Below are 12,191 nucleotides of genomic sequence, written 5' to 3' on the forward strand. Positions count from 1 at the left end.
AAATGGAAGATGAAGGCTCTGTCAGACACACCTGACAAGCTGAAGTATTGGAGCAAGGTATTTTGAGCGATGGAACGGCTGTTCAAGTGAGTACCTGGGAAATGTCAAGGCGGTATCAGAGACCCTGGCAGAAGGGAAGATGAGCGCTGATGGTTGGGTAAAAGGGGAAAAAAAGAGAAAACTCATCTTGATGCAAGAGATCACAGCACTTGGCAGAGTATCTTTGTCAGTACTCATCAAAATAGAAACAGGGAGAATTGAGAGTCAACACGCTAAGCCAAAAAACACCTACAATATTTTCCCTCCTTTCATCTTAGTCTGCAATCCACTCAGTAGTAACAGCCTGTGGCTAGCATGAATGATGTTGCTCCTCCGCTTGCAACCCTGCTTTTTGTTGCTTAATTGGACTTCTCAGAATAAGCAGAGTTAATGGTTGGCCAGTTGGGGTTCCAGAGGAAGATTTTGCCCAAGGCCCCTTTACAGGGCGGTGGAGGCAGCAAACATGCTTTTGGAATTTATTAATTATAGTAACTTGTTTATCCTGTATGCTTTCAAGCCCCCAAATAACTTGCTGCTGTTTGTATGGAATAGTATATTCTGTGCAATATATGACTGTTATGATCCTCAACGGTTTATATAATCTACTGTATATTCATTCACTACATTATATATGTTGGTTAATTAATTCAACAATGTTGAAGAAGGTAATTGAGTTGAATAATTATAAAATTGTTTAAAGTTTATAATCATACAAATATAGACTACATCATTATGCCCCTGTATATTGTTATGTGTGCTACCAATGTAATAGGATAAACAATAGGAATATATGTGAATGCTCACAGTATTCTTGATCCTTACCGCTCTACAGTCAAAGGGAGCAAACAAAGGGGATGTTAAGTACCAGTTGTGTATTCCCTGTCTAACCCTAAACCTACTGCAGTGCCTTGGCTGGCCAATCACAAGAATGAAATTGATGCACTTGCTTTCGTCTTTTGTCTGCCCTTTGAGTCATAAGGCTTGCAGACGTTAATGAGTCAAGACATAAGTGGGCGGAAAGCGATCTCCGAGGGCCCACCCATCCACCCACCAACCAACCCAGCCCTCAACCCACCCACCTACCGCCTCCCTGAGGCAGGGAGCCATGGGCTAACCAATGCGCTCAGTTATTTAGACCACTGGCCCGTAAGTGAGACGCCGTGCCTGTGCTGCGCTGTGCTGCGCTGGGACACACAGTCAAACAGAGGACGAGTGACGCGCACACACCAGCGTGCGTTCTGCCCAGCCAATCAGCCAGTTAACGGGCCCGGCAGACCCGCCAAAAGGTTTAATTCACTCACGCAAAGGGCTCGCTTTCCAAGGAGTTATCAAAGCATAATAACATTAATCCCCCCTGGCCTATTGTCATCGCTTCCATGGCCGTGAGGACTTGACACGCTTGCATGTGTTGTTTGCTGCGGTTGAGCGTTTACTCCATTTGCGATTCCCTCGGTTTGAAAATGTCTGGTTTCTTGCCTAAAAGCACACTTGGCTTGTGCATAACACTGTGTTGCAGCGAGACGGGAGATTGATATAACCGCTTCTGATTACCCTTAAAGAGCACCTATTATGCTTTTTTGATTTTTATGACCTATAAACGTTGTTATAATGATTTATAGTCATGTTTAACCATACTAAAGTGTCAAATAATGACGTACATGCATTTAGACATATTCAATGCTGACCGTCTGGGGTTGCTGTGCAGAGCGCTAAACACTAGGGACGCCGGTCGCGATTCACTTGTTAAAATTTCTAGAAGGTCTAGAAGGTAACCAATCACAACGGAGTGGGGTTGCCAGGAGGGGGGCGAGGGGGCGGAGAAGGACAAAGCCGATTGTAGACAGAGAATGCTGAAAGCGCCCAGATCAGAGGAAGAGTTTCCCGGAAAACTGCATAGTTTTTTGTGCTGTGATTCGTGTCAGGTTGCTCTATAGGAGTCATTAATAAGAAATTAAGACCAGAAAAATTGTATAATAGGAGATCTTTAAGTGCTTCTGTTGTGATCCAGTAATCCAGACTTCGACGATGATGTAGCTCTCGCCGAGTTTAACAAGGATTAGTTATCACTTCGTTCAGACGTTCTCTTCCCCTACAGCGTGTCCTGAGGTGAGGTAGATGATGACTAACAGACTTCTGTGGCCTCTGTGTGCGCTGCTGACAGCCAATGTCATTGAGGGAGGACAGATCCTTAGGAGGAAGAGGCGGTAGGCATAGGCGCTCTTGGCATTCTTTGTTGTTGTGTACTGGAAACCTTATGTCAACCCTTCTAACCAGTCCACCTATGAACCCCTCCCGCTATGACCCCCTCCCACTTACATGCACACCCATGCAAACCGCTGTGAGCTTGGCTTCTGTGGCAGAGAAAAGCCATTAAGATGGAGGAGTGTCGTCGGACCAACTCCCCGGGGTCATGGTCTGTATTCATGAGGGGCTCCTTGTGGAAATTTTCATTTTCACGTCTCCCTGTTGGGAGATTAAGCGACCGCGGCCGACCCTGCTGTGCCATTATAAACCTCTGTGTGTCTCTCCTGTGAGTGGTAGATCCCATCTTATGTCATGCGACGTCAAGTGTTTTGGTTTATCACGGATTCCATCTGATGTGAAAAGTTAATATTTTGAAAAGCCATGGCCCACAAGCAAGAAGGTTGATTGATAACTAGATGAAAGTGAAAGGCAAAAATATTAAAATATAGTTTTGTATATATATAATAGACCTATATGTGTAACAGACAGAAAGACAGACAAAGTTGACTGAATTTTCAGGCATTGTTCATCGTTAAAATGTGTTTATACTGACAATGAAACACAATGTTTCCACTAACTAACTCCATAATGTTTAATTGGCATGGATCAAGGTTGGTTACCTTCCGGAAGAGCATGTTGCAGCATTACCATACATGGAAAATCCGGATAGTTCTACATAGATAAATCACGGAAATTTGAACAAGTGAATGGCGACCGCCGTCCCTAGTGTTTAGCGCTCTGCACAGCCACCCCAGACGGTCAGCAGGGAATACGTCTAAATGCCTGTACGTCATTATTTGACAATTTAATATGGTTGAACATGACTATATATCATAACCACGTTTATAGGTCATAAAAGTTGAAAAAGCATAATATGTGCTCTTTAAATAACGCAAATAACTCGTAACATACTAGCAGGTAGAAAACAGAAATAATATAAATATAAAATAGTAAAGTACCTGAAATCAGTTTTCCTCAAAAGCTTTTTTTCCTGTCTGCACTCCATATGAACCTCATTATCTCAGAAAATTATTCCAACGCAGGTTTATTATTTTTTTCCATACCAATCAAACAGGTCCCTGGGTGATTCAGTTTGGACCTAGGAAGACATCGGTTTTGTTTCGCCCCCCTTCTCTCCTTTTACTTTATTTTCCTATCATCTGTCTGGACTCGGGCCCTTTATGGATTTTCTTGCTAAGTACAAGGCGTGCTCAGTAGTAACGTTAGGCGGCAGAATGGATGTAAATCTCGGTCCTCACTTCCATTCATCTTCCTTTTGCGCCAAAGATTCTGTCCGGACACGCACAAGTAGATTTAATAAAATTTTAATACAAGAGTGTAGGAAAGTACATTAATATTCAGGTATGAGTGTGTATTGATTGGCCCAGCATTATCTGCAATATAGGTATTGCATCAAACGGCTCATGCTTTTTCTGCTGTATTCAGGTCTGTCCTGCAAAAGAAATGCTTAACCTCATCGTGACCTCCTGAGAGAATAAAATGAGTTAAATAAAAGAGCGATAAGGGCACCCTGTCCTCCACCCACTGCCCTTCCCTGAGCCCCATCTGGCAACTCTGTGTGTGTGTGTGTGTGTCTGTGTGACTGTGTGTCTGTGTGTGTGACTACCTGCCCATGTGCGCGTCTGTGTGTTTGTGTCTGTGTGTATATATGTGTGTTAGTGTGTGAAGGTGGACTTGGATGATGCAGTGTGCGTGATCCATATCAGTTTCTGCCCGCGAGAGACGGACATGAATGAGGTGTGTGAGACAGGACCTAGCCATACGGGTAAATGGAGTGGGTGTTGGCAGGCATTTTGCTCATGGTAATCCATTCAACTACACAAGTACCCTTTTCATTATCACTATAACCCCCTCTGTAGGGGCAATATGTTGGGTTGTGTAATACCCGGTTTTCTCTGTCTGGCGGTCATTACCATCTGATGGACGAGTCCGCGGCCCCTGTGGCCAGCTGCTGATCCCAATAGCTGTAAGTTCTTGTTATTGCTTGTTATCCCCCCACCTCCAAAACACACCCTTCCTCGGGTGTGCCTTGCGCTACCAGGCTGTCATTAATCTTTCCCTAACCGGCTACAGCTAAGAAGGAGCCCTGTCGAAATGCATGCACGGAAACTAATGCACCCCAGGTGGCTTCACTCATCGTCGCTGGCCTGTGTGTGTGCGTGTGGGTGTGCGTGTGGGTGGGTGGGGGTAGGTGGGTGTGTTGGGGTAAGTGTGACAAAGCTAAAACTCTAGCTGGAAGCTGAATTGGACATGGATCCTGATGCCGACGCAGCATCTCTTCTGTCCTGCAAGCAACACATTTTCTTTGTTTACACAGCCGGACGAAAGTGTACGGGCTTTTTTACATCCAAAGTTGTATTGCTGTCTACTTGTCCATGTTGGACCAATAATTTAACCAATAGTAAGATGTTGCCGACACCACTTAAAGTTGCAATACGTAAAATGTCAACTACCTCAAAGCTTAAAATCCCCTGACCGTATCTGCAGCCAATGCTAATCAATTAAAAAAAAAAAAAACCTTAAATCCCATCCTATAAACTGATATATTCTACTAAAAATCAAGTCAGGTCAGCCTGTTACTTACATATGTTTTTTGGCGTTTCAGTGAGGATTTCAGTATTGTCGCCTACAGCAGTAAGCAATGAGCAGGCTATTTGTGATGTGGGCCTGTGTCGTCGCCTGATTGTGATCACTCATGACCCCCCGAGCGGTACAACATGCCAAAAAGGCCCTTCTCTCTTCTTCTGCAAAATTGCTAGTTTTTCTGCAAACAGCCCGTTGGCAATTTGCAAATGTCCACACACAATTAGTTAAAAGGGCATTGACTTTCTAAATAAGAGAGAAGCACGTTACTTGTCTCTCCAGTGGCAGACGTTTAATCTCCTGGTAATCTAGTCCGCCCTTCTCCCCCCGTGGCGGTGCTCATCAAACACACAAGCGTGGGACTAACAGGAGCAAACTAACAGGCTGGTTATTAACAAGGGCTTACTGCGGCTCTTGGTGTGTGTGCAAGACTCCTAATAGCATAATTCAGCTTGTGATGGAATGCTAATTTGATGACACAATCGCACTGGGGGCACCAGAGGAATGGATTGGACTGGCTCAGAGCAAAGCCCAGGCAACAGTGACGTCTGGCTGGCCAAGGGCAACAGGGAAGGGGATTGGGAGCTTACACAAGCAGTTCATGTGAGAGACCATACAACTGCAGAACTGTGGAAGACTGGTTCAGTGGCATCTGAATGCCTTGTATGGGGAGCCCTTTACAAAACAAGCTGCTGTGAAGCAGGGCCCAGCCCGGACACCTGGATCCATCGCGCACCACCATCTGGACCTGCAGGGATGAGCCGCCTCCTAAAGGCTTCACCAAGCCAACAAGTCCATTTGGCTTTGTTAATTTCATGCTCAGTTCAACTCACTCTGTCTCTGTCTCCTTCTCGTTCTCTTTTTTTGTCTCTCGCTAGCTCTTTCTCTCTCTCGCTCTCTCTCGCGCTCTCCCTCTCTCGCTCTCCTTCCCTATCTCTCTCTCTCTCTCTCTCTCTCTCTCTCTCTCTCTCTCTCTCTCTCTCTCTCTCTCGCTCTCTCGCTCTCTCTACTTAAAAAGTACATTTAGTCAGTGAATGCCTTCAAAGAGCCCGTGCATTGGGTGTGTTGTTCAGGCTGATGTACATGGTGCTGTAATGGGCCTGACTCCAAAGCCACACGTGCAGAATGTTAACACGTTTCTCCCCCATGTGAGGCTCGGTTCACCTCGGAGGTGGCCAGTAGTCTAGCGACTCTTTCAGGGAGTTAGCCGACTGAGGTCTGATCTCTGCAGACAACCTAATAGCATTCCTTCTTTAACGGGAAACAAAGAGTAATTTGGGCTGACACACACTGAGCAACCAAGGTGATTCTGGGATTTACACAGCAGCTTCTTATCCTTATCCCGTCACTGACTCCAGCAGGCCCCTTTATCTACCATAGCGCCTCTTCGTGGTATTGTCTTCATTTCCAGATAACCATTCCATCTCTCTCTACCGCCCACCTCCACCTACCTCCCCGGCACACACTCTCACAGACGCCTCCACTTAAAAGTCCACATGCACACACAGCTGCCCACTCACAACACAAGCACACCCCGCAATGTCCCCGAGTTCCAGGGGTGTTGAAATGACGAGAGAAGGGGTGATGACTTTTGGAATTGGTGATAATGGGGTATTCGGATACACAGAGAAACGTTGTCTAGATCGTGTTGTGTTTTCCTTATGGGTCTGGCGGTGGCAGGTCTCATTATTTGTCGTTTTTAGAACGGTACCAAAGTCGTCGGAGTCTAATGGGGAATGAATTTTTATTTCGCCCAGCATTGAAATGTATCACTTCTTTCTCCTTTGTCCCCCATCCCGACCCAACCTCAAGGGCTGTCGGCAGGGCCCCCACGTTGTCTTGTCCTGTTATAGGACGGGCGGGGCTTTAAGTTAGCTGCACAGGGGTCACCGGGTCAACAACAGCAGGATTGTGTGGCGGTTGCCTCGCTGCACGACAGATTGCTTCTCCAACCCCGGGGGCCAGGGGCTTCAACCAAGCCAAATGTTTACCATTCTTTCCATGAGGGCCCCACCTCCCATCGCTCACCACCGCAGAGCCCGGACATGTCAGACATGTCCGGGCCGCGACCCCCTCTTATTTGAAATCCATCCCTTTCTTTCTTTTTCTTTTTCCACCAAGTGATGGAGGCGGACGTCAACAGATATTTCAATTTCCTAACCACATGAGATGTTGCGGCATTCCACAGAGAGCTGCCTTCAGCACGAACCCTGAACATGAGCTGGTGCGGTGTGATGATGTGGGGGCTGGGAGCGGGCTTCAGTGTTAGGGCCTTTAGACAGCACAGCCGCCGGAGCCATGATGAGCGGGGAATTTGATTGTCCCCGGGGCGTCTGGATGTTTGTGCCGGGTCTGGAGTGGACGCCCCCATGCTCACCCACTCCTCCTATAACATAACACTTGCTGCTCTCCCCGATCAGTGTTCGGCGCCGTTAGCACATAGTTTCCATACAAATGCTGGCTGGACAGGCTGAGTGTGAACTCAGACACCAGACCCTGTGTGGGAGTTCCTCCCAGCCGAAGATCCGTCTCCACGACAAAGTCGTTTTAGTACAAAGCTCAATCAACCGTTGTTGATCGTCTGAGGGTCTGGTTGAACTTTTTTTCTAAACTTTGGATGCAGCAAATTTTCAAATAATGTCTTAAAGTGATTAAGGTAACAGAATTCAAATATTTATTCCAAATAATGTTATTAAAGGGTATCAAGTTGTGCAATGAGCATTGAGAAAGTATGTTCCATTAAATCAATTCATTTAATAATTTCAGTATTTTGGTTTCCTTCTATTCCTTCAAGTTGTTTTAATCGGTACAGTCTATTTCCCCTTACTTGGAGAAACCAGACCAATGCAGATTTTTGAAGAAAGTCCCCAACAATAGTTGCATCACACTCTTCGATAAAGTGTTGTTTACTTATATTGTTACATCGTTTATCACATTTTTATTTCTTACCTAAGGAGAGGATTCTTTACTGTGACAAAGTAGAGGAATAACTTGACAATTACTTGGTGTACCTTTTTAAATTCTAATGTATTCTAATGATTACTCCATTACTTTGGGGCATAACACACACTTCAAAATCTGTATGTGACACATTTGTTAGTAGAGTGTTAAGCTAGGCTTAATTTGGACATCTATGTTTTCAACACTTTTGAGTGATGACTGTTTAAAGCTTTGAAGTGATTTCAGCGGTTGAGAGCTGAAAAGAGGTCTAAAGCGTTCTTAAGATGCAGGTGGAGAGGTTTCTTAAATGCAGGATAAACAAAATGGCTTTCAAACAACTCAGATAAAGCCCGGATGTGCTGGGAATTTAGATTCTGATTGACAGCATGCTAGGACTGTATTGGAAGAATACTGGGGGGCAAATCTGTCTCATCCCCAACTGACTAATTTCCATCGTTAAACCAAAAATGTGCTGAAATACATAATTTATATGCTACATATTCGATTGCTTCACCTAGCTTCAAAGCAGTGTGTTGTCAAAGTGTTTCCCACAATACAATAAACTGCAGCATTATGAATTTGACAGTTAAAGCTAGGGTAGGCCGTTTGTGTCATAAGTATATTTTTGTAATTTGTGTTGATATTCTCCACCTGTAATGAGACAGTCCAGCCATCCAAGCTGATGAGACCAGATGTTATTTTAAGATTTTATTTTTCATTCAGTTCTTTTTTTCACTGATCTTGGTTTCTGCCTCACCTTCTAGCTCCTCAGTGTGCATAGTAAAGTTCTCCTCTCTCTCTCCTTGTGTGTGTGTGTGTGTGCGTGCGTGTGCGTGCGTGCGTGCGTGCGTGCGTGCGTGCGTGCGTGTGTGTGCGTGCGTGTGTGTGTTTGTGCGTGTGTGTGTGCGTGTGTGTCTGTGTGTGTGTGCGCGCCCCCCCGCAGTGTCCTGGGCGGTGCTCATCCCTCGCCTGGACCTGGTCATCTCCCTGGTGGGCGCGGTGAGCAGCAGCGCCCTGGCCCTCATCTTCCCGCCGCTCATAGAGCTGGTCACCTACTCGGACCGCCGGCAGGTGTCCCGCCCCATGCTGGCCAAGAACCTGCTCATCGCCTCGGTGGGCTTCATTGGCTTCCTGACCGGCACCTACGTCACCGTGGCCGAGATCGTGTCCCCCAGCGGGGGCCCGGGGCTGGCCGGGGAGGAGCAGCAGGCCCTGGCCGCCCTGGCCGCCGTCACCCAGGCCTTCAACCTGACGGATGGCATCCGGTGACCGGGGGGAGCGGGGGATTGCTGCTCGCCGCTCTACCTCTGAGGGCCCCGGAGCGATGAGGTCCACGGGGGCGGTGAACCCTCGACCCAACCATTCCTTTTTTCACGCCCTTATCCTCACTTCAAACCGCCGGACTCCCCTCCACTCCGCCCGGCTTCTCTGTGGTGTCCTCCAGCCGCTGCAGCCCCATAGAGGCGAGTCATTCCCAAAGCCAGGTACCCCCCCCCTCGCCTCCCCCCCCCATTGACCCTTAGCCACACAGCAAGACTAAGGACAATCAGGCGTTCCCTCTGGGTCCTGGTTTGAGATTGACCGTGGGGCTTTGTTCGGGAAGCCCAGTCCCATGATTATTGCAGTAGGAGACTCTGGCATCGGGTTACACTGGGGACCAAGGATACCGCTGATGGGGAACAAGTCCTTCGGTTGGGACAAAGGGACCCGCGAAAATGACAACTATACACGTCAGTCTGCAATGGAGCAATGTGCAAAGAAAATGATGAAGAGATTATTTCTTATTAGAAGATGAAGAATGGTACATGTTAACGCAGAGTAATTAACACACGTTCACAACTAGACACCAACACAGAGGCAATACTAATAAAAAGTATTATGGAGCATAATAATGGTCAGCATTTGAATGCATTGCTTGTAGTAATCAGATTTGGGAGCATGTGTGACATTTCCAAAAGCCTTTTTTAAGCCAATCCAATATCCCACGTTTGATATGAAAAGGAGGCAAAATGTTCGCATACCAAGTCATTTGGTTACCATATGAAGGTTTGAATATACCTCAAAATCCCAAAGGGCGAACCGTTTTACAGCCCAAATTCAAGTGGAGATATTTAAATGCAATCTTCTCCCCATCAAAGCATTGTCAAGACCAATCTGTTGCATGTGGCACAAGGCACACTCAACAATATCTTCCCGTTTAGCTTTAATAAATGAAGGCGGTATATTTGGTTTGTGCAGGTGTATAATCTAGACTATTTTCTCACATCAACCTTTTTCCCCCTTGACAACCTACAGCCACCCTAGCTTGCTGCAAAAAAATGCAAAACAAAACATAGCAACAGTGTAATAGCTGCTCTCAGAAGGAAGAGGCACTTTTCTTCTTGGTTTGCACTGTTACAGATGCTCCTTTGTGTATGTGAGTTTGTTTCTTTCACACATAAAGTTTTTAATCAGAGAAACAGGTGCCGGAGCAGGTGCGCTGTGCAAGGGAGAACGGATGGAGAAAGGAGTCTGAAAGCATCCAATAACTGGTAAACCGATGATGCAAGTCCATAATGTCAGCCTTTTCCACGTTCTGCTGCGCAAATTCATTCCAATGACTCACTAGGTTAAGTGTACTGTAGGTTGAATAAATAAAATCTTCAAGGGCCACAAAAAGCGCTGGCTGCTGAGGAGATGTAGTGGAGCCATGTCTGGGGATATATATCGCTCTAGAGTCTAGAGGAAGTGCTTGAGAAAAGGCCGCTGAGCATTTGCTTTCTAAAATGAAACTTATTTATTTAACCTCACTCAAGTCCTCCACAAATCCGTGTTCATGAATTATGTTACGATCTTTCTTGCCATTCATTTCCCCGAGAAACATGCATGGAGATTTGTTGTCAGCCGACGATACGAGTGTTCAATGCCAGAGCTGTGAGAGATAGTGGCAACATTGATCGTGTTTGTGAAATAATAGTGACAGAGCGATAGCGTTTCCTCCTTCCATGCATCATGCTGCTGTTCACCAGGGTGCTCCATGTGATAGAGTTCTCCGCGCGATAGAGTTCTCCACGCCGCGGCCCTGAAGTGCAGTGTCCCAAAGGCTATTCATGGATAATACGGGACATGCATTAATTTCCTTCTAAGGTTCAATGTGGCCAATAAAAAACATACACACAGCGGTGAATTTATGATGCAATTTTCCGGTACCCTTCCAGCGACTAATCAAACTCCCGTCCCATAACCCTCATCAGTAGTTTCACCGACCTTTGTTTGAGACCCGCAATCAGACCCTCAAACTATAGATACCCAAAACGGTATCGTCATCATTTGTTTGCAGTGAATTCCTAACCTGATGCGTCCGTGTCATTTTGAGCCGTGGCTCGCTCCGCTGTGGGGAGCTGGGCACAGCGTCATGCATGCAAACGAGCTATGATGTTCATTTGAAGGTATTCCGAGAACCAGTGTTAATGACAGCCTTCTAATAGTTTTGACCTGTACTGATTTGTAATTTGCACATTGTGTTTTTTTCCCTTTGACACAATTGATTTCATATGTTTCACATATTTGATGTGTGTGTGTGTGTGTGTGTGTGTGTTGTGCCTTACTGTTTACACATGACTGAAGAGATTATAGGTAAAGTTAAGAATCAAATTCATGAATTGATATGTACAGCGCTGTACCACATGATAGTTCACTGCTTCACTGGTGCAAACTGAAGAAGTTTCTTACAGACGCAAGTTTGACAAACCGAGATTATTCCTTGGCTTTTGCAGAAGGAACGTTCATCTTCATGGCAGTAGTTGGGGAAACAACTCTATCTACCTGTATCATTCCCTGGCAAAGATGCCATGACAACTGTTATTTTCTCTGATTTGGGTTTTGTGAAATATTATTTATCCAAGCTATAACTCATTATGTTGTCATTAGGATTTAAGTAAATTAATTAAAAAATATATATATTACTGAAATACACTGTGAATTTTATTTCCGTGCATCTTTTTCTTCAAAAATAGGATGTCATTATTTTCTAAACATTAAAACTTGGATTGTGTATAGAGCCCAAGATCCGAATCGTCTTCATAAACTAGAATGATGTACTGTTACTGCTGTACTTCTAGTTTATGTAATGCACCATTACGGATTATTAATCCCTACGAACAGAGGTATTTAAATTGGCAAACAACAAAACCTACCTATCAACTGCAGGTAAATAAAGTTGTCCATGAGCCTAAACAAGCCACATCTTGTTTGCTTCACTAACATTTAGTATGAAAGGGTTGTGCCCTGGTAGAATCGGGCTGTACCTGTTCATGTTGACATATAGGACATGAAACCAATGGTCTAGCACACGATGACAGCAGCTTTCCCTTTACGTGTTTGTT

At 45.5% G+C, this 12,191-nt stretch overlaps 1 protein-coding gene across 1 annotated transcript in view; it reads left to right on the forward strand.

Annotated features, from left to right (window-relative positions):
• The window catches only part of slc36a4 (solute carrier family 36 member 4), a 105,549-nt gene extending 93,783 nt beyond the window's left edge, over positions 1-11,766 (forward strand). The window contains exon 12 of the mRNA XM_079732891.1: positions 8,771-11,766. Coding sequence (XP_079589017.1) covers positions 8,771-9,096 — 326 coding nt within the window. The 3' untranslated portion in view covers positions 9,097-11,766. The remainder of the gene's footprint in view (positions 1-8,770) is intronic.
• The last annotated feature ends 425 nt before the right edge of the window (positions 11,767-12,191 follow it).

Source organism: Pollachius pollachius, assembly GCF_949987615.1.
Source record: "Pollachius pollachius genome assembly, chromosome: 3".
In the NCBI taxonomy this organism is placed as follows: domain Eukaryota; kingdom Metazoa; phylum Chordata; class Actinopteri; order Gadiformes; family Gadidae; genus Pollachius; species Pollachius pollachius.